This window comes from Narcine bancroftii, chromosome 4 (assembly GCF_036971445.1).
Source record: "Narcine bancroftii isolate sNarBan1 chromosome 4, sNarBan1.hap1, whole genome shotgun sequence".
Classification (NCBI taxonomy): Eukaryota; Metazoa; Chordata; class Chondrichthyes; order Torpediniformes; family Narcinidae; genus Narcine; species Narcine bancroftii.
The window spans coordinates 239,618,166-239,641,844 of NC_091472.1; the positions used below are offsets into that span (position 1 = coordinate 239,618,166).

At 40.1% G+C, this 23,679-nt stretch overlaps 1 protein-coding gene and 1 long non-coding RNA gene across 4 annotated transcripts in view; both read right to left on the reverse strand.

Annotated features, from left to right (window-relative positions):
- Positions 1-4,522: 4,522 nt before the first annotated feature.
- LOC138761757 (uncharacterized) lies at positions 4,523-9,353 on the reverse strand. Of its 3 annotated transcripts, none has more exons than XR_011356494.1 (4): positions 9,339-9,353; positions 9,168-9,191; positions 5,396-5,418; positions 4,523-4,771 (listed from the first exon to the last, which is right to left on the reverse strand). It is a non-coding gene; the product is annotated as an uncharacterized lncRNA (long non-coding RNA). The 3 variants fall into 3 exon arrangements; XR_011356493.1 differs by lacking the exon at positions 9,339-9,353 and adding an exon at positions 9,296-9,313; XR_011356492.1 differs by lacking the exon at positions 9,339-9,353 and having other exon boundaries at positions 9,168-9,295.
- A 3,668-nt stretch (positions 9,354-13,021) lies between these two features.
- Positions 13,022-23,679, reverse strand: part of pikfyve (phosphoinositide kinase, FYVE finger containing) — a 133,505-nt gene continuing 122,847 nt past the window's right edge. Inside the window, 5 exon segments of the mRNA XM_069934451.1 lie at positions 13,022-15,028; positions 15,713-15,787; positions 16,465-16,726; positions 18,785-18,913; positions 19,997-20,100. Of these exon segments, the coding sequence (XP_069790552.1) occupies positions 14,913-15,028; positions 15,713-15,787; positions 16,465-16,726; positions 18,785-18,913; positions 19,997-20,100 (686 nt within the window). The 3' untranslated portion in view covers positions 13,022-14,912.

Genomic DNA, 23,679 nt, shown 5'->3' on the forward strand with positions numbered 1-23,679 from the left:
TGCAGTGATTCAAGGTGATGTGGGGTGATGCAAGGTGTCCTTAGTATAAACACAGCTTATGTTCATTGTAAAGTGTTTTGACTTAACGTCATCGTTTCACTCCTTGGTATTTTGCAACTTGATTTCTTTTTTATCAGGCTGATGTGTGATCAATAAATAATACATCTAAGGCATCTTTGTCTTTAGATAGCTGCTTGGTTAACTGATTTTTGGAACCATTGTGAAATTAAACCACTAAATGTCAAAATTGTAGCTTCAGCTGTTGCATCTCTCTGCACTTGACTATTGGTTCTAGAACAGTACTTTTTGGTGGCGCTTTTTCTGCTTTGATTTGAAGGGTATATACCATATGTGGTACTCTGACTAGACAATGGAGGTTTCTGACCTGAAGGAAATATCAAGTGGGGGAAAAAAATGCCTATTAAATTCCAGTTCCCTTTTCTTGGACTTTGAAAATAATCATACTACAGAAAGGTATGCAAGCTTAGCCTTAACTTACCTGGGAGCAATGTGTTTGTTTTTCAGAGCTGGAGTATCTTCTTGTCTGCCTCTTTTCCAACATGGTCAACCAATGCTACATGTCCCCGATCTCCATACTTAATTTCTTTGTCGGACAGTATACATATAGCAAAGCCAGCCTTTAAATAAAAATAACCTTATACCGTCCAATAATTTCTGTCCAGTTCCTCAGCAGATGAAATCATGCCAATTTTTCATGAGTGGGTCACTTCTGTCTGTTATGATTGATTTCGTGTCTAAACTTGAACATCTTTACAAAATTATATCTGGCAGCTATATCTATCAGGACTTTCTTTCAAGAATCTAAGCAAAGCTAGCATGCACAAACATGCAAGTAAAATTTCACAAAAGTGCATGCGAAGGTCCTGCTGCACTGCAGATGTTGCTATGCGAAAATGGTGATGCACGACTAGTCGTTTACAAGCAGCTTTACACGCTTTGTCCAGTACATATTGGAAATGTGGAAAATTCACATGCCTGTATAACTAAAGATCAATTACTCAATGCACAACTGCAGTTTTCATTGGACATCATTTTTGTTATTCCATTTGGAACAGAATCATAAAATTGTTTTAGTACATGTAGTAGTTCAGCAAAGCTATTTTCACAAAATATTATTCTCCCCAGAATGTTATTTCCTAAATATGTAACTATTTCTTTGCACTGATATTCATCTATTATTGGAGTTTTTGTTCAGCTATCCTTAAAAGCAATTAGTCTTTCTCAATCATTTCTTCACACATGGTTTTCAAGATATGGGCTAAAACACAAGGGAGCCCCGCTGGCACAAACGGCATCACAACAAATCAAAAATGCTTTGCAACTGGGTGGGGAGGAGCAGTTCATGGGGATACACCACCATTACTATTACTGCAGAAAACATGGCTGCCAAAGTTGGCAGAGCAAGATCCCAGCACTGCATTGAATGGGCGGGGGGTCAGAGAAGGCTTTGATAAAATGCAATAGTGGTTTTAAAAAAGGAAATCGGCAGAAACTTCACATACCCATATGAGGAAAGGTTGTGTGCGCTGGGGCTTTTCGAGTGACAGAGGATGAAGCAATTTTAAGACATGTATAAGAAACATAGATCTTTTCCCAAGGGTAGCAATGGCCAATACCAGAGGACATAAATTTAAGGTGGGTGGAGAATTTGGGAATATCAAAGGCATTTATGCCTGAAATCTACTGCTGGGGATAGTGCATGAGACGATACATGACATTGATAGTCATTAATATAATAGCAATACATGGATACAGACTGAGGTAAGATCATGAAATAAGCTTTTTTAGGTCAGCACAGTGGGCCAAAGGGTACCACGCTAAACCATCTAAAACCAAATCCATCACCCACTTTGCTCTGAATGATCCATACTAAAAGGGGACAACTGATCAAGTTAACCAAATGTTCTGTTTTATATACTGTATAAAGCAGGGGTGTCAAACTCAAATTCAGAGGGCCAAAATTAAAAACTTGGACTAAGTCGTGGGCCAAACTAAATATTTATTGAAAATGTTCAACATCTGCATGTTCTCTTCTTTCAACATATGTAACGTTAAACTTTTTCTTATTAAAATAAATGTTTAATAATAGTTTTGGTTAAACTCTTTCCAGAAGCATTAACAAATGAGAAAATATTCAATAAATATTTCTCTATAACCTTTAAGCTTTTAAATGTATTTTTTTTCACAAGCCAACAAGTCAAAAAAATAACAACTTGCTTCAATGAAAATCCAATCTTAACTATGAACAGTCCAAAGTTAATCAAAGAAAATATGAATCCAAGCTTAGCTTGCTACACTGTGATTTACTCTGATGCACTTGGATTTAAACCAGATACTTGGCATCTCTTCTTAGAAGTTCATCAAACTCTGGGGTCAGAGTTCACCTCCCACCTGTCTTGAAAGGTCCTGTTTTCTGTCTTTCGTTTGGCCATTTTTCGTAAGGGGTTTATTACATGCGAGTTGGGCGACAGGTCGCAGATGCTAATGAAAGTAGAGAGGAGGTGGGGGCGATTAGCGGGCTGACAGGCCGGCACCAACACATTTGCAAAGCATTCTGGGATTTGTAGTATTAGCTGTGCATGCGTTATACTGGCACGGCAGTCAGAGGGCCAGTTCTAATACATATTTGATATGATCTTGCGGGCCAAATTATATCACCGGCCAAATTTGACCCGCGGGCCTGAGTTTGACATGTGTGGTATAAAGCCTTCCTGTGACATTTTATCAACTTGTTATAGCCTTCAAATATCCAAGTTTGCACATTCTCAGGCCTCTGCTTCATCACATGGCAAATGGTAGACCCCAGCTTCAAGAACCTCTGTAACCATGACATGAAAAAAATTATAAGTGCTGGGAGGATCCAACAGATGAACAGCAAGGTACTCTTCAACACCTAGAGCAAGGCAAGAGTGATCTTGAGTTTGAGCAGGGCTAAATGGAGAGCACAGCAGACGACAAACAATTCAACGATGCCCTATACATCCAGTAACTGTGGTAGAGCCTGCCATTCCAGGATCAGCCTCAATAGCCAGTCGACACTGTTTAACAAACCATTGACTACCAGAGGCACAGTATCCATGGTTGACTATGACCAACAGAGGCCACACCCATACATCATCATTCTGGGGATGAAAACCAAGATTATTTGGACAATTGATGTGAAGATTCTACAGCAGAAAGTTAGTTGCCTTATATTTGCTTACTGAACTCAGTACAAATTGCCTGAGCCACTACATGGCTACAATTACCCATTGACTAGAAAGGCTATTAAATAAATACAATATTTTTTCAAAAAGTTTGCATCCATAGAAGTGGGTATTATGATAGACAACTTCAAGCTGAACAGAGATAATTTCAGATTGGCTGTATCACGTAGAATGCCAGATAAACATTAATTTTTCTTCAATTTAGTGCTTAATCGCACAATGATGCTGACACGTTGTTAGTTCAACTGACCTAAAAATGTTTTGCCGCTGATTTTCGTTTGTACTCGGCATCTGATTCCTTATGCCAGTGTCAACCAGGATTCCCCTGTATTGAGAGATTCCAGTTGCAGATACTTTTCCATGGTCTAAATGTCCTGGTGAAATCTTTCACCATGTTAATTCCTGACTGCACCAAGATCAGCTGTGAAGTTTGAGTGCAAATGCAGAAAATGAATTTTCAATCACGCCACACTTCAGTTTTGTATGCCTGAAGTAGGCTTAAAATGACAGGAAATCACAAAATAGGTTACATATAAAAGGTAAATGACAGGAAAATTTCAAAGCAGCCCAAAATGTATATACACCCAAGTATTCAGAAACAAAATCTTCATTGTCCTGTGTAATTAATACCTTATCCTGTGTAGACTAGACTAAAATTATTTTAATTTTGGTTTCAAGCCCTTGAATATTCAGATGAGAATATCAGTAAGAATATTTTTAAAAATAATCTTTTTAGGTGACCAATGCTAATCTGAACTATTTATTACATTAAAAGTGAAAAATGCTCACCTTACCCAATGGCTTGCCAATATTTTCCAAGCTCGCTATAAGGACCAACTAGCTCACAACTATGCTGATCTGGTTTCTTAGCAACTTCCCTTCAATCTCATCAGTAAACTAATGCTGACAAGATTTTCAAATATGCAGCCTAACAGTGCACAAATACATTTCTCACACTTAATTTAGAATTAAAGTTTACAACACTACAGGCAAACTTAAAATTACATTACAGTGGTATTTCAGATCACCACGATTGCCCAACAGAAATCTAACTAGCCACAAGCATTCAGTAAAGCACTGTATATACACACACATTAACAGTGCTTGCATATTTAAAATACTATCATTTATCATCCAAGGCGCTGAGTACTTTAAAAAACCCACTTGGCTTCCTATTTACCACGTTCCCATCAAGTTAATGGGACATTAAATGTCCAATTGGCTGCAAAAAGGGTGAGTACTTAGGAATGGTACACATTTGTTTCCTTTGCGGCAAAAAAAAATAAAGAAACAGACCAAGTTTACATTTTATTTTGTAACTATTATACATCATGGTACAGTACTGTAACAGACTAATGTTCTGGATCTTTCATGACTACCATCCGAGACGTCAATACAAATTGTTGGTCTGAGTGGAACAATTACAAGTAGAAATGTCCAGAGTCCATTTGGCATGCAAGATTCAACAATGTCTGATCAGTACTGCATCAGCAGAAGCAGATCACCTGGACCTCTGCCTCATCTTTCGTCTTTTACGCTTCAGTCTGAAAAGGATTTTAAAAATTGCATTACAACAGAATACTGCTGAATCAAACACCAAACTTAAAGTCCTGACCCAAAACATTGACTGACCATTCTATCCGTGGACAGTTCCTCCTGTTCATTTTTTGTTTACAGTTTTTTGTGGGTTTCTTTCTTTCTTCACAAATTAAGTTGAGTTGCTCATTAATTCCTCAGTCTCAAGCATAACTGAACAATGCAAACCAAATTAGCTAGAGTACGAGTGTTACAAACATCAATGTCAGATAAGGCAGACCTCTGGTCAAATACCACTTACTGGCAGAACACCGAATGTTTGAGATTGGAAATATGCAGACGGCATCACAATTTTGTACAAGAACAAATGTCAACTTTCCTATATCTGCTCCATATTGTCCAAGAAAAGCAAACTCCTGGGTTAGGTCTCCGGCAACAAGTTTGACCCATATGCTTACCATACAATTGGCTACACTTTTCCAATCTACCCATCATGTACAATCTAATGTCTATACAAAAGGTGACTTTTTTTAAACCACCCAAACTATGAAACCTTTGGCTACAAATGAAAATTCATTTCTAACATTTCCCCACGTTTCACAGAAATTTCCATACAAATTCACACCACATACCTGCGCATACGCTTCTTCCGCCACTGAAAAACAAAAGTTTTAACAGGTTAAAAATGCAAAGAGGAATAACATAACAGGAATAAGAAACAAAGGGAAGAACCCCTATGATGGAGTGGGGAAAACTTTACTGATGCCAAGGAGTGACAATTCACCACTTTACAGTTCAGTTTTTTTTGGGGGGTGGGGGGAAGAACCACATCCTGCCAGTTTACTTTAGGGTAGCATTGTTGGTTAGAGGAGGTAAATGCAATAGAAAGGAAGGACATTAGCTTGGAGGATGTGGAATCTATATGGGTGGAGCTGCAAAACACTAAGGGGCAAAAGGTACTAGTGGGGGCTGTGTACCGGCCACACAGTAGCAGGGAAATTAGGGATGGCATTAAACAGGAAATTGGAAATGCTTGCAACAAAGGTACAGCATTTATAATGGGTGACTTCAATCTACATGTACATTGGGCGAACCAAATTGCTAAGGGTAATGAGGAAGAAGATTTCTTAGGATATATGCGGGATTGTTTTCTAAACCAGCATGTTGAGGAATCAATGAGGGAACAGGCCATTCTAGACTGGGTATTGAGTATGAGGAAGGGTTAGTTAGCAAATCTTGTTTGAAGCTCCTTGGGCAAGTGACCACAATATGGTGGAATTCTTCATTAAGATGGAGAGTGACAGAGTTAATTCAGATACAAAGGTTCTGAACTTAAATAAGGGTAACTTTGATGATATGAAACATGAATTGGCTAGATTGGCAAATGATACTGAAAGGACTAACAGTGGAAATATCTCAGTTTGGAAAAAGAATAAATCAAGGAAGGTCATCCCAGTTTGGAAAAGGAATAAATGATGGAAGGTAATACATCCGTGGCTAATGAGGGAAATCAGGGAGAGCATCAAGTCCAAAGAAGCAGCTTATAAGCTAGACAGAAAAAAAGTATCCTGAGGACTGAGAGACAGAGGACAAAGGGATTAATTAGGAAAGGTAAAAAGTGACTATGAGAGAAAGCTAGCAGGGAACATAAAAAATGGCTGTAAAAGCTTTTATAGAAATGTAAAGAGAAAGAGATGTGACAAATGTGGGTCCGTTACAATCAGAAACAGGTGAACTGATCATGGGGAACAAGGACATGGCAAACCAATTGAATAACTACTTTAGTTTTGTCTTCACTATGAAAAACATCAATAATCTTCAGGAAATAGTAGAGGACCAAGGATAAAATGTGAGGGAAGGACTGAAGGAAATAAATATAAATTGAGAGGTTATGTTAGGTAAATTGAAGGGATTAAAAGCAGATAAATCCCCAGGGCCAGATAGTCTGCATCCTAGAGTGCTTAAGGAAGTAGCCCAAGAAATAGTGGGTGCATTAGTGATAATTTATCAAAATTCTTTAGATTCTGGATTAGCTCCTGAGGATTGGAGGGTGGCTAACATAATCCCCCACTTTTTAAGAAGGGAGGGAGAGGAAACAAGAAATTATAGACCAGTTAGCCTGACATTGGTAGTGGGAAATCAATTATTAAAGATGTGATTGCAGGACATTTGGAAAGGTGTGACATCATCAGACAGTCAGCATGGTTTTATGAAGCGAAAATCATGTCTGATGAATCTTTTATAGAATTTTTTGAGCATCTAACTAGTAGTGTATAAAAGAGAACCAGTGGATGTGATATATCTGGACTTTCAGAAGGCTTTTGATATGGTCCCGTTCAGATTAGTGTACAAACTTAAAACACACAGTATAGGAGGTATGGTATTGAGGTGGATAGAGAATTGGTTGACAGACAAGAAGCAAAGAATGGGAATAAACAGGTTCTTTTCAGAATGGCAAGGCAGTGACTAGTGGGGGGGACCACAAGGCTCAGTGCTAGGACCATGAGGGAATAGAAAGCAGCATCTCCAAGTTTGCAGACGACACGAAGCTAGGTGGCAGGGTTAGTTGTGTAGAGGATGTTAGGTGAGTGGGCCAATGCATGGCAGATGCAATATAATGTGGATAAATGTGGTTATCCATTTTGGAGGCAAGGAGAGAACATTATAACCTTAATGGTGTCCGATTAGGAAAAGGAGAGATGCAACAAGACCTGGGTGTCACTGTACACCAGTCATTGAAAGTAGGCCTGCAGGTACAGGAGGCAGAAAGGAAAGCGAATGGGATATTGGCATTCATAGCAAGACGATTCAAGTACAGGAGCAGATGCTCTACTGCAGCTGTACAGAGCCTTGGTGAGACCACACCTGAAGTATTATGTAGTTTTGGTCTCCTTATCTGAGGAAGTGCCATAGATGGAGTGCAAAGAAGGTTCACTGCATTGATACCAGGGATGGTAAGACTTGCATATGAAGTAAGGTTGGATCGACTAGGCTTATGCTCACAGGAATTTAGAAGATCGAGAGGGGGATCTTATAGAAACATAAAATTCTTAAAGGATGTAGGAATGTTGTTGGAGAAGACCAGAACCAGAGGGTCGCAGTTTACGGATAAAGGGGGAAGTCTTTTAGGACTGAGATGAGAATTTTTTTTCTATCTGAGTGGTGAATCTGTGGAATTCTTTGCTACAGGTAGTTGAAGCAAGTTCCTTAAATGTATTTAAGAGGGAGTTCGATTTGGCCCTTGTGGCTAAGGGGATCAGGGGGTATGGGGAGAAGGCAGATACTGGGTACTGATTAGATGATCAGCCATGATCAAAATGAATGACGATGTAGGCCTGAAGGGCCAAGTGGTCTTCTCCTGCACCTATTTTCTATGGATGAAACATTTAGTATGCAGTTAATAAAAGAGAAATAAAACAATATTTTGCCCACTTTACCCCCTCCCCTCAGAATTCAGTTCTGCTGCAATTGAGAGGGTAAAGATTGTTGCCAGGACTTGAAAAATAAGTCTTTATGAGGCAAAGGTTGGCAGAGCTTGGACTTTTATTTTTGGAGCAAAAAAAGGATGAGAAGACTCTCCAAGATTCTGAGAGGCCTATGGTGAAGTCAGCTCCTTTTCCCCAGGGCAAGAATGGCAAACACCAGAGGACATCTCAACAAAGTGAAGGAAGGAAGGAAGGAAGGAAAGTTTAGGGGAGACGTCGAGGATGCTTATTTTAATTAAAAAGAATTGTGGGAGCCTGGAATACTAAAGGTGGTGGAGGCTGAAACATTAAGGGCGTTATATTTGAATTTCATAATTCTTTAACTTCAACCAATATACATTTTATGAAACAATTTAAAAAGATGCAAGGAAAAATAGATGGTTACAAGGTAGGAAGGGCTTAGTATTTTGTAATAGGAATATACAGATTGGCACCACATCGAGAGCAGAAGTTGTAAAGTTAGATAACATGCAAGGGTAGGAAGTCACTCAACGTTGAGTGACCATTTCTGCCCATAGATGCACAAAAGAGGCGGAGAAATCCAACAAGCACGCTTCGGGCTAAGGACTTTGCCTCCAATGGAGGCTGCAGGACCTACTGTGTATGAACGGGAGCAGATGTCATATTCGCTGTGTCTTATAGTGATTTCTTGGGTTAATATTCTAGTTTTGGCGATTCTTTACCAAACAAAAGTCAACGGTACAAATAGAGGAGTAGCCACGGCCTGGAAATCCACACGGAAATCTTCATAAACCCTGTCACCAACCGCCACCTTCCTTCCCCACCCCCCAAACCTGCCAACGACCCAACTAAATGGGAGGAAAAGGTGGGGATTTGCGGGCCTTGGCGCCGCTGCGCCGCCCCGCTCCACAAGGCCCGAGACTTTAAAGTCACGTTTTAACTCACTACCGCTCCTTACCTTGGCTCGCATGTCGCCAGGGACCTGCGGGAGAAAGGATGGAGAAGTTAGTGAGGGCGGATGGCAGAATCGGAGGGCGGATTCAGTCGGATGACAACGGGCCGCGAAACCCCTTTGCAGCCGCTCACCTCGCAGTCTCAGGACCGAAAGACAGAGGCGCGCGCCACTCACCCGGATATAGACGCTCGGCGCAGGCGCACCACGCCGCCTCCCGGCCCCAGCGCACTCAACCCCTGGGCAGGAGGGCAGGGCGGGGTTCAACCCCTGGGCAGGAGGGCAGGGCGGGGTTCAACCCCTGGGCAGGAGGGCAGGGCGGGGTTCAACCCCTGGGCAGGAGGGCAGGGCGGGGTTCAACCCCTGGGCAGGAGGGCAGGGCGGGGTTCAACCCCTGGGCAGGAGGGCAGGGCGGGGTTCAACCCCTGGGCAGGAGGGCAGGGCGGGGTTCAACCCCTGGGCAGGAGGGCAGGGCGGGGTTCAACCCCTGGGCAGGAGGGCAGGGCGGGGTTCAACCCCTGGGCAGGAGGGCAGGGCGGGGTTCAACCCCTGGGCAGGAGGGCAGGGCGGGGTTCAACCCCTGGGCAGGAGGGCAGGGCGGGGTTCAACCCCTGGGCAGGAGGGCAGGGCGGGGTTCAACCCCTGGGCAGGAGGGCAGGGCGGGGTTCAACCCCTGGGCAGGAGGGCAGGGCGGGGTTCAACCCCTGGGCAGGAGGGCAGGGCGGGGTTCAACCCCTGGGCAGGAGGGCAGGGCGGGGTTCAACCCCTGGGCAGGAGGGCAGGGTGGGGTTCAACCCCTGGGCAGGAGGGCAGGGCAGGGTTCAACCTCTGGGCAGGAGGGCAGGGCGGGGTTCAACCCCTGGGCAGGAGGGCAGGAATACTCTATTAACTCCCCTCTCAAGATTGCTGGAATGAGGCAGTCGTCTTTCATAATGAAGGTTAAAATTTAAATTGTACTGCAAATCACAGGAAGTGCTCTTCCCCAAGATGGAGTTTTTATTCTGGTTATGAAATGACTGTAGGGTCCTTTGGGAGATCATAGAGTGCTGTCTCAGGAGGGGTAGTTGGCCATTGATGGAGTAGGCTAGTGATTGACTTGGGATGCTGTTTGTGCATGACCTCTGGGTCTTGAGCACCACAGTGATTTGAAATGTTTCATTGCTCCCCTTCAATGGGAAAGGTGACAGGGACTGAGATTCCCATGGTGAAGAATATTACTACTTGCAAGATGACTGCAAATGTCCTGGAGGAATTTGGTCCTAGAATCTCTTGTCCAAACTTCCATGATGTCAGGCATACAGAAGACATAGTATGCATAATGATACTCAATATTTATTTTTCATGGAAGGCCAATTCCATCCATTCAAACTGTTGACTCTGAGAGAAATTCCATGCGTACCCTTCTCCAACATTTCTCTGCAAATTATTTTCTCTCCGATAGCAATTCCTCCTATTCCTTCATCCCCATCCACCTACCAACACTTGAGGTAATTCAGATTAATCAACTGAATTTACAACCTGCAAGTCTTCAAAATGTGGGACATCAAACCAGCTGGGGAAAACTCACATGGTCACAGAGAAAATATATATACTGAAAGCACAGCAAGCCAGATCACCGGAGCTGTGTGGTAGCAATACTACTTCCAGTGCCAATTGAACTTAACCAGAGGCTTGATACCTTAATCCAGAAAATGTGGACATGGATGGCAGGGATCATTGCAACTCAGTAAAGCTCAAGTGTAACAATGGACATGAAAAAATGGATTGGGATCCATTCAGACTCCTGTAGCAAGAAATGCTACACTTGTGCCCACACTTACTCCATCACCACCATTTGGGGACCCAAATAGTCCTTCCGAATGAGTCAATAATCATTTGTGAATGTGCAGGGATCATCTACTGCATCTGGTGCTCCTGGTGGAGATTGGACGCAGACTGGGAGATTGTTTCTTTGAGCATCTTCTCTCTGTCCTTTTCAATAACAGGAACCTCTCAGTGGCCAACCATTTTAATTCCACACACCATTCCCACGACATGACTATCCATGGACTTGTGCACTGCCACTGAGCATTGATATTTTTCATGCTGCTGATTCATCGGTGCACTGCCAGATGACCTATCCTGGACCCACAATGCCTCACAAGTCAGAAAGTGCAGAAGCACCTAAACCTAAGCTTGAGGAGGGCAAGGTTACCAGCCTCCATCATGCCAGTCTTTTACAGGAGCACAATTGAGACCCCTTTCTGGCTGCATCATTGAGTGGAATAGTAAAGCAACAGAGAGGAAATAAATAGAAGATAATTGGAAAAATACATTTTTCCTTCATTTGCCCCGATGCTCAGATCACCAGGATCTCCCTTTTCTCCCGTTATGATATTTACCAGGACTTATGGTTAAATAGGTTCAAAGTATAGAAGACTCTTTCCATCCAGCACACTGTATCTTTGACAATCTACCATCAAGGAGATAAAGGAGCATCAAAATCAGGACTACCAGATTGGGAAAATAGCTTCTTTCCACAAACTGGGATTGATGAACAAATACTGTAACAAAGGAAATCATCCCAAAATATTTATTTTAAATTTTTTATTGTAGATTTGTAATTATATAGCGTGTCTGCATGCCTCTCTGCACATTTGTGTGCACATGTGCATGTATACGCACACGCCATGGTTCGGAGAAACATTGTTTCAGCTGGTTGTCCACTGTCATCCATAATGTTTCGGACAAATACATTTTTCCTTTATTTGCCCCTGTGCTCCAGTTTTAATTTTGTAATCAAACAATTCTTGTAATTAAAGTGCACATTCCAGATTTTATTCAAATGCATTTATGTACTTTTTGTAAATAGTCCCCTCATTTTAGGGCACCATAATGTTTGGGACGAGCAATAGTTATATTTAGTGATTTGTTGCATATCCCTTGCATGCAATGACTGCTTGAAGTTTGTGATTCAGAGACATCACCAGGAGCTGCGTATTTTCTCTGATGATGCTCTGCCAGGTCTCTGGTACAGCCATCTTCAGCTCCTGCCTGTTTTAGGGAGTTGTCCCTTTTTCTCTTCAGCTCAATTGGATTTGGATCAGGCGATTGACTTGTCCATTCAAGGATTTTCTAATGTTTACCTTTGAAAAACTAATTTGTTGCTTTAGTAGTATATTCGGGACCATTGTCATCCCATAGGATGAAGCGGCGTCCAATGAGTTGAGGCATTTGCTCAAACTTGAGCATATGTTTTTGTACACCTCAGAATTCATTCTGCTACTGCCATCAAAGTGTGCCAGCCATATGTGCCCAGGCCATAACACCTCCAGCATGTTTCATAGATGAGGTAATATGCTTTGGATCTTGGGCAGTTTATTTATGCTTCCACACTTTGTTACTTCTCCAGAGATTTACCCTCCCCCCATCACTCCTCACCTTTTTCTCTTCCACCCATAGTCACCCAAGACCGCTTCCCTGTTAGCTGGTACTTCCTTCCCCGTCTTCTCTCCCCACCTTTTAATTGAGGTACCTGCCTGCTTTTTTTTCCTCATTGATTACCCTGCACTTCCTATAGAAGCTGCATGACCTGCTGAATTTCTCCTGCCTTTTTGTTTATTGATTTTGGACATCATCACTCTTGTACAACAGGTGATTTTTCCAAGCTCTCTGCTTGCTTACAGACTGTACTTCTCAATTCACAAATGACACTGAGTTCAAAGTATTCATGTGGCATAAATATTGTGGGCATGGCTAGGAGCTGTAGAGGGAGTAAGGTGCAGGGTTACAAGTACATTTTGCTGCCAGCACTTTTTTGCATTGATGGGTTGAGTGATAACTGAAAATTTACTGGCTACAAATGTACCACAAAATATGCATAAATGCAACAAATAGCATATTTAATTTAATTTTAAATGCATCACAACTATAGCGGCAAGTTTCTACAAATTTAAGGTCCAAAGTTCAAAAGATTTTGAATTGCACTTTCCATGTCTGATCTTATGCCAGTAATCGAAAGCCTGCAGTAAGACTTGTAATAGATTTAGCTTCATCCATCTAGCAAGAAGAAAAATGTCTCAATTATCAAGGTTTTGTTGAGAATTATCAAAATATCTTAATCTGTTCATATTTAGAATAGAAAACACTAAAATGATAATGCACATTTTATATTCAATCATTACATACCCTTTTAATAAATGTGGCATTTTACACACCCTCGGTATCAGTGAATACGTTCATTAATGGAGCTGTGAAGGCATTTAGGCTCCAAACGTCGAGGTTGCTATTTCTGGCTTCATTCAATTTCTAAACTATTTTAGCATGTGATATATTCCAATAATAGTGAAAAAGGGCTCTGCCTCACCTCTTCTTGCTGTGTTTCTCATGACATTGGACAGAGAAAGAGGCACTCTAGTTAATGGAATATGAAGCCCATTTACAGAAATCATTAATGACACAGGGGATCAGTAATGCAAACAAGCATAACAGCTCACGAACATAATGAGTTTGAAGTCTTTATATTACAAATGCAATTTAAATGGTGGAAGAAATTCTGCTAATGCCCTTTTATTTCTCTGAAATACCTGACAATTTAAAATGGTCCAAAATCAATTAAAGCTTCCAACAATGAAAATGTTGAGTGAATTGGCATAAATAGGCTTTCATATTTTACTGTAATATCCATTGTAAGTGTTAGCCCCCAAAAGTAATCATAAGGATTTGAATAAGTTAATCAATTTTGCACACCATAAAACCCTCATAGAATTTACTGAATAATTATACATAGCTACTCCAGATTTCTGGAGTAATATTTCTCATGAACAAGCCTTAAAAATTAATTTGACGTAATTGATTTCACATCAAAGATGCAGATCATCTGTTTCTAAACATGATCAAAAATTACTTTGAAAAGTGCACCATTAAGAGCTGTTACAGTAACTCCGTGTATAATTATTTCAGGAATTAGTTCTACAAAGAGATCTTCATGAAACTGGAGCACAGGAAAATCCAGGACATTATTTGCTACTTTTAGCACGATTAACAAATATACTTCTGTACCCACTAAAGCAAAATAAAGAGTGCAACATTTGGATAAATACCAGTTTGAAATTCTCTATAAAACAAACATGGAAATAGTTTTGAATTTTGAAAACTTGCTTTGAGCTCCATCTGTTCTGGACCTGCAATCAATACTGACAATTATCTAACCTTTATTTACAGGCAGTACAGCCTACATACAAATACTGAAATAGCACACTTTACTTCTCGCACTGAGAATCTTTTTAAAAATACACCATTTATTACATGCATTTCACAAAGGGAATTATAAAGAGCAACTGCTATGCACATGTGTACACATGCTAACCAAGAGCAGTTCTGTGCTTTTGTACGATAAACCCTCAATGAAGTGAACCATTACATACAATTCTTCATTTCAAGCACATACAAGCAAAATTCAAGTTTTGCAGGTTTGTTTATATTCCTTAAATAGGACAATTTAAAATGCTAAATGTATTAATTTTCTTTTTACAAAAGATGAATTTTCATCCATTCAAAATAAACTTCAAAATGAAGACCTACTCAGTGAGACTGAGAAAGTGAAACTGGTAAGTAATTTCTTCCTGTTCCGATGCAATATTGTAATAAAACATTAACGTTCAGTGTTTCTGACTCAGTGCTGTTCTTGGAATGTTTCCTTTCAAAATGGGTATAATCCTGTTTATAGCATACATTCAGTAACATTGTTATCCCGAATACAGTCTTATACTTTCAGCAGTTCACTCCAAGGCCCGTCCAGTGTTCTGGCACCTTTAAGAAATACTTGTCCATTGCTTCGCAGAACCGTGTTCTATAAAGTTCTGGGGAAACCACAGTTGGCATTTTCCCTGTGCAAAGAAATTAGCTATAGTATTAATTATTCAGTCACAGAGATTCAAGATTTCTATTCAGAACACATAATAAACTAAAATATATAGATCTAGAAACAAATGTGCTAGTCTGGACCAAACAATGTGAAGTTAGAGTAAAATTATACATTTTACAGACTTGAATCTATCACTATTATACTTCAGTACACAAATACTAAAATATTTCTCTGTACTTTTTTACTGCATAATACTTATTCCAACCAGGAAAATCATCTAATGGTATGAATTTGATGGTAGTATGTGGCACTGCAACATCAAATTAATTGAGAAGCAAAAGTACAAATTTAACAAAAAAAAATGAACAAAAGAGCAAAATATTCTTGTAGTTACAACAAAGGCATGGTACTACAGAATAATTTGTTGGACACTAAAGATAGATAGTAGTTCATTACAAGCTCTAAAAGCCAGGTTTTACGACTAGTACCTGCTGCACTGGTGAAAGGATGGAATGCAGAAATTGTTGTGAATTCTAAAAATATGGATGGAAAGAAAGAGGTAGGCTAAGAACTATTCAACTTTTTCTATTAAAAATGCTAGTTCTATTTGTGTGGGAGCGCATATTCACTTACAGACTTCGAGAAACATGAAAGCTAAAGATAATGGAATCTTGAGCAACCACTGTTTGCTCACTGGCAGACTTACCTTGCCCACCTAAGATGCCTGTGGACTTTACAACCATTTCAAGCTTTTTATCCCAAGTAAATGTCCTGATATAATCTAAAGAATAACATTTATTGTTATTTTGATGGAAATAAACAAAAATGTCATTGTTTTCATGTTCATTGACCATGCAACAAGGATTAAACTTAAACAAAAAGCAGCTGTTTCTACCATGGCATCTGGAGGACCATTATACGGAGCTCTCTGGGTTATGAAAGTCCTGACACACAAATCTGACTTTGTGCAAATCCTCCCGTATACTTTTGAAGCATTCTTCAAGCTGGTAATAATAATCTTAATAATGCTTCATGGTATTCATTAATGATTGGATACAATAGATTTCATTGATTTGAGTAGTGTTAGGGTAATTATTCAATGAAATTAAAGAATTAGTACATTTAGAGCAATACAAAATGGATAGCTATAGAAAATGTTTCTGATTTTCATAGAAACTGGCTTGTTCTCAGTTTACAGAGTAAAACCCAAATGAAATCTGGAGATTATTCCAGTTTGCATTCCTACCAGTCTTGTGTTATTTCTTGTACTAACTGGTTAGAAAGGGTTTTTGAGAAAGTGCAATGGATTTCCCCCAATATAAAAAGAAGCCTTAACCTTCTGCACCACTTCAATTGAGATTCACCCCATATCTATAAACTATTGGCAACATCGTCCACATTGGATTAAATCTCAACTTTAATCTAACAGGTTAAAATTATAAACCATGTTCGACTAACCAATAATTCCCACAACTAGTTCATTTGTCGTATCATCTCGGCCCACAAGGAGCGAATAATCAATGATGAGGTGGCTTGATAGAAAATATGCATCACTGTGAATAGATGCTCGCAGCACAGCTTTGCAGTGTGATCGAATATAAAGAGGATTATCACGAATCATTTTTAAAAGGTTTTCATCCAGTAATACCACATCACACGTCTCCTTTCCACTTTCTGTTTTTACATTCCGATTTCTTAAGGAACCTTTTAAATCAAAAACCTGCAAAGAAAAACAATTGACAATTGTTTTTAAGATAATTTAAAAACACATATGGGTTTAAAAACATATATGGGCCTTGTCTTCAAAATCTTTACTAAGATCCATCCAAGAGGTTGAACAGCATTGATCAAAAATTTCCATGTACTGGACTTCAGCTTTCATACAAAGTTTTAAACCTCAAAAATGTTTTCAAGATTTAAATATGCAAGTTAGGAAATTTCTTTGGAAAGGTAAAATGGTAAGAAACTCATTAGAAAAATTAACATGGAAATAGGAACGAGGATTACAACTTCCCAATTTTAAGAATTATTATAGAGCAGCACAATTAAGGTTTAGTTTTCATGTTTGTTAAAATTAGACCATCCTGGGTGAATATTGAACTACATAAGATAGGAGAAGTTAGTCCAGATGAGTTTATTTATAAATGGGATTCTAAATCTAGTGTAATAGATAAGGAAGTTCCAATATTAAAACATTTGTTGAATATTTGGAATAAAGTTAAATTAGAAACTGATGGAAATACTCTTTCTCTAAAAACACCACTAATTAATCCCTTATTGATTTTTTCAAAAGATAATCCTATAAATATATGGCACTATAAGGGAATTCTAAATTGGGGGATTGTTATGATAATAATAGATTGATGTCTTTTGATCAATTAATGATTATGATATACCTCGGAATACATTATTTTGTTATTTTCAATTGAGAGCTTATTTAAGAGAGAAACTAGGATCAGAAATGATTTTAAAAGATCCTTCAAATTTGGAACAAATTATGCTTGATGGAATGATTAAAAAGTTTGTTTCAAATGTATATATACTATTACAAGAACAGACCCCTAAAGTAGGCTTGTTTAATTCAAAAGAAAGATGGGAACGAGATTTAGACACGATAATAGATCAACAAGACTGGCAAAACTTGAAATTATGACAAATTCTATTAATGCAAGATATAGATTACTTCATTATAATTTTTTTACAACACAAGATAGGAGAAGTTAGCTCAGATTAAATTGAGTAGATGGAAATCAAATTTATCAGATCAATGTTTTAGATGTTGAACAGAAATTGGAACTTTTCTTCATTCTAGGTGGTCTTGTTCAAAGGTCAACCTTTTTTTGGTTTTCTATTAGTACATTTTTGCAACAGATAATGGGGGGGGGGGGGGGGTGAACTTTCCTTTAAGCCCTGAATTACTTTAGTTAGGAGATTTTCAAAGCGTCACTCCTAAATTACCACTGTCAGATTCTCAATTAAAATTTGTTAAATTGGTCTTAGTAATAGCAAGGAAATGTGATGCTGTAACATGAAAATCTGATGTTTAACATTAGATAGATGGCATGCTGAGATTCAAAATTACATACAATTTAAGGACTAAATATTCCTTATATTTGCAAATTTAGGGTCCATATGCTAAAATAATGAAATTAAAATTATGATTTTTTTTTCCTCATCAGTGAAGTTTTCCCTGAGGGTATAATAGTTTCCCTGAGGGTATAATAATATCCTAGAGGTCTTTGAGTGTCAATTGATGCCATCTGAATTAATTACTTGTAATTAGTTTTGGGTTTAGACTAGTTTAGGGGGAAGGGTGGGTTAATGGGTGTTTAGTTTTTATTTGTAGTAAGTAGTTTTTTTTAAAAAAGTTTTTAGATCTTGGATTTTATTTTTTTTCATATATATAGTTTCAGCATATATTTGTTAATATTCTATATTACTATAGTATATTATAGTCAATTACTTGATCTTGTATCTGTTGATTAAATAAAATATTCAAAAAAAGTTTCAACATGGGTGATATTTCAGGAAGATCAACTTCTCTTTATTAAAGGATCAGAATTAAGTAACAACTGATGCATCTTCAAATGTAAATTTTTGTTTATTTATGCTTAAAGAAACTTTCACTATTCTGCGCTAGTTGGGCATACAATCAAGACAACGATTATTTGAATTTCATAATTCTTTAACTTCAACCAATATACATTTTATGAAACAATTTAAAATTAGAAACCAGAAGTCAAAATCAAAAACACTTTCAATTGTTGCAGCTACATACCTGAGCCATTTTTCTTCCATAGAAAAGATTCTCCATAACCAAAAGATCAAGTTTCTTCTCAGTATTATTCTGGGAGTTTTTGTAACCTATTCTATATACTCCCAGAATTTTGGCTAGTGCAGTAGGTCTCTGAATAGCATATTGGGAAGAGGAAAGGGGAAGAAATTAAACAATTAATGCTGAATTAAAATATGTTGCAATGAACAAGCAGAACCAAAAGGCTAAATGCCTTCAAACCTGCTCTGCCAGTAAAATCTTGAACTTAAAGCTCTAATTCCAGTTTTATAGCTGTTCTAAAATTCATCAATTTCTTCCTTGAACATATTAAACAAAGCTCAATAATTTACATAATTCCAGAAGCAGAAAACCTTCTGAGTAAAATAAACATCTCATCCCAGTCCTCAACGGATAAACCTTTGTCCTGAGACAAAGTTTCATAATTCTAGACTTTCCAAACATCTACATCATCAAAATATTTTCTTGTACTTCCAAGCAGAGAATATATTCCCAAACTTGTCAATTTCTCATGATTATATCACTCTTGGAGATAAATCTCATGAATCACTCTTGCATACCTTAAATAATAAACTCTTTCCATGAAGAGACCATGCAAGAGTTTCCAACCAAAGCTCTACATAATTGATGCAAAATCTCCTTACTTGTCCTTTCACTTGCAAAAGCCAACTTAACAATTGTTTTCCTAAGTGGTAGAGACTGAAATAATATTTTCACGTAATATGGTGGGTGGTTGTGGGGATGTGGTGATTCTTACAGTTTTCCTTTTGAATGACTAATTCTGAGCTCTTAAACCAGTCCAAGCTGTGGGGTTATCCAATGGGATGCTGTGTTCAATGGGAACTTTGAAGTTCTGAACGTCAGCATGAACAACCAATGAGATTGTTCGATTGGTTGCAAATCGACGAATACCTTAACTGAGCCACTCCTCTTAAAAGTGAACACAACCCTATATTTTACCCACAGCAAAGAATATACATTGGAAATTCTTTGATTTACATGGTACAAATACCAAATCCCAGAAAGAATATATTGTCAGAACAAAACAAATACTCATGTTCTCAGAAGATACCAGCATAAATTAACTCACAAATGGGCTAGGTATTGCAGAAACTGGACTGTCTACAGCCATGCCACAAGCAGAGATCTGGCAGAAAGCTGTTTACTCCACCTATCCATATCAACTTCTGCATTTACCTTTTGCTGAACGGCAGTTATAATATAACTAAAATAATGAGGTGCAAAATCTAGAAAAGACTGGACCTCCAGGCGGGGCATCTGCTTCAGAATAAAGCGGTCATCTGGAAAAATGAGAAATTTGTCAGTTATTTGAACTTGAAAATTTTAAATTTAAATTTTAAATTTAGACATACAGCATGGTAACAGGCCCTTCCAGACCACAAGCCCATGCCGTCCAATTGACCTACAACATCCATACGGTTTCTTGAAGGATGGGAGGAAACTGGAGCACCCAGAGGAAACCCATGCAGACAAGGGGAGAATGAACAAACTCTTTACAGATAGTGCTAGATATAAACCCAGGTCGCTAGTGCTGTAACAGCATTGGCATAACCCCTACACTAACCATGGCACCCAAACTTAAGTAGATTCTACTTGAAAATAAACAAAACTTGTTAAAACATTCAACAACAATTCTATAAGTAATTTTCTAGATTGCATTTTACAATTCAACCAGAATTTAAAGAATTTCAAATCCAATTGCCTTGTTTCACCTTTATCCAACATCTTGCCTTAATAATCACCAAAATGACCCCAAGACATTGATCGACTATGACCTATGGCCTCATCAACTTAGTTTGCCAGAGTAACCGTTTTTGATTTGAACTTCAAGATAACTACAAATAGCTTACTTGATATTGGTGCTGATAAGTGAAAGTTTTCATTAACCTTTATTACTCATATAAAATTGGAGGAAGCAGAGTGTAGCATGAATAAAAAAATCTCACAACTGGAGGGAAAACAAATGCTTTTATTAGCTTATAACTATGGGTAGGGTTTCACAGTAGTCTTCAGAAGGGTTCTGGGTTTAAGTGGGAAACAAGGGTTATATGTGGGAAGATGGGGGCGGAACTGGGAGGCAGGGCCAGCCGTCAACACAACACACTACTAGTGAATCCCAGTTCACTGTATTCACCCCTTCCTGTAGAATTTAGGTCTGTGAATGAAGACAGAGAACATGGGTTCAGAAAAAAAAAAGCTGAAAAATATTCAATTAATTAAAAATTTACAGATTTAAGCAGTCTGAGGGTCTGGACATCTGGTAGAGTGCCTTAGCTCCAGGGGGCCTAAAGTGTGAAGAAGTGGGCTGGGTCTCCGGCTCAAATGCGGATGGGAATGCACTTTCCTCCTGAACCGGATCCCCCAAGGCCCTGACTGGGGTAGTGAGAATGAGCTCCATGGCTTGCAGGAGCCTCTGTTCTGGCAGGTGCTAGGTCCCTGATGGAGACTGTGTCCTCCCTGTCATCCAGGTACTCCACATAGGCATACGTGGGATTGGCGTGGAGCAGTTTCACCCTTTCCACCAGGGGGTCAGTCTTGCTTCTCCTCACGTGCTTCCTGAGGACTGGACCAGGAGTGGTGCGCCAAGTTAGGAATGTAGTTCCCGATGCTGACCTTCATTCGAAATTGAATAGGAGTTCGTGAGGAGTAATGTTGGTCGAGGTACATAGTGTCGACCAGCGTGAATCTGGAAGACCTTCTGACTTCAGGGCCAGTTTGACAGCCTTCCAGACCGTGGCGTTCTCATATTCAACCTGCCTGTTCCCCGGGGGTTGTAGCTAGTAGTTCTGCAGGACGTGATGCCCCTCACCAGCAGATATTGACGTAGCTTGTCACTCAAAGGATGAGCCCTGGTCACTAAGAATATAGCTGGGATACCCAAACAGGGTGAAAATGGAGTCTAGGGCTTTTATGACTGACGAAGTGGGCGTGTCAGTACATGGAATAGCTAATGAGAAGTGGGAGTACTCATCAATGATAGAGAGGAAGGTGTTCCCGTTCATGGAGGGGAGAGGTCCCTTAAAATCGACACTGAGCCATTCGAAGGGTCTGGATGACTTGGTGCACCTTCGTGGGATGGTAGAAGTGCGGCTTGGACTCCGCGCTGACCTGGCAAGACCTAGTCATTTCCCTGATGTCTTCCACGGAGTTGGGCAGATTGCATGCCTTGACAAAATGAGCCATGTGGGTAATCCTTGATGGCAGAGCTGGCATTTGGCTGGTGTGTGCAGAGGCACAGCTTCCTCTGGTAGCATAGGTTTGCAGTCTGAGGACAGATTCGGGAAGAAAGGAGGTGGTCGATATGAAGTGTGGAGAGACTGCATGTGGGTTCTGATTTTAGGGGCGCTCCGTTCCGAACTGTTATGGGGGGGGAGGGGATCAGAATACTCCAAGGTCACGCTTTAAGGTTACACAGGAAGTCCAGACCCAACAACACCTGAGCACACAGTTCATCATGTATATTCAGGCAAAATTTACAGAATTCCCCACCCCCCTTCAAACAACAGATGTACTATACTCTTGTTGAACATACGAATGAGGCGCAAGAAATAAGCGATAATTGGAAGCTTATATCTTTAGGTTGTATTTTTGCACAGTTCGTGAGTCTATGAGGCTTTCAGTAGAGCCTGTGTTGATTAAGCATTAGTAGAATGTCCATTTACCTTTGAGTTTCTGAGCTGGTGAGGTCTGTCCTGATCTTGGACCATTGAGGCTAGGTCCCCAGAGACTCCATACTCCTCACTTGAGTGGCCCCCACCGTCCTGGGTTGCCCTGCGTGTGTAAGATGGTGTCGACTTCGTTGCGCGGCAAGACAGCTGCCCTCCCTTCTCTGACGATGTTGGCACTGAGTTTGAATTTGGGACATGGCAAGATACCTGCCGAGCCTTTTCCTCTCTGCCACCCTCCGTCGGTGTGTAGCGCAGCAAGTGGGTTCAGGTGAATTCGGGGCATGTGGCTTGGGGCTGGAATCGGATCCAGAAGTGGTGCAGGCCGCAGACTTCCCCAGGCTTCCCCTTGCGCGGCAAACCCTCACCCAATGCCCTTCCTTGCCATAGCTGGAATGCACCGAATCTTTAGCTGGGCAATGAAATCAGAGATGCTGGCTCTTGCTGCAGAAAAAGCACTCCCTAGCACAGGAAAGTGGCAGCCGTTAGGGCTGGGGTAGCGGGAGCAGCTGATCCTTGGAAGGGGTCACCTGGGTGAGCGAGCTTGCTGGCTTCTAGGTCGTCATTCTTGAGCTTGGCCTGTTCCAGCGATTTGGCCAGCTCGACATGACTAGCCAGGTCCTTCTTTCCTGATTTGAGCAGTCGCTGATTCGTTTACCTTGAGCAACCAGAGTCTCCCAGATTTGTTCTTCCTCACGAACACGGCCCGTAGCCGCTTCATACCTGCATTTCTTGGCAAGTGTCCACAGATCCAGCAGGTAGTTATTGATGGTCTCTCCAAGCCACTGGCGACATAGAGCAAGTCGATGCCTCGCTAGGACCTCAATTTTCAACTTCAGGTACCTAGCCTTCAACGCCTTGATGGCAGCATCATACATAGTGCAGTCCCTGATGAATGAGTACCCTTCCGTTCCTACCCTCGAAACGAGGGTGGACCTCCTGAGTTTATCGGTGTGGAAGGTGTCACTGGTCGTTTTCAGGTAGGCCTGGAAGCAGTCTAGCTAGAATGTGAACTCCTCAGCCACGTCGGGGGACAGAGGGTCTATCAGCAGCGTACGTGGCTTGAGTAGCGCTTCCATCGTTTACAGAATAAACTAATAAAATTGTAGCGTGAATAAAGGCTCCCACGACTGGAGGGAGAACAAATGCTTTTATTAGCTTATAACTATGGGTTGGGTTTCACAGTAGTCTTTG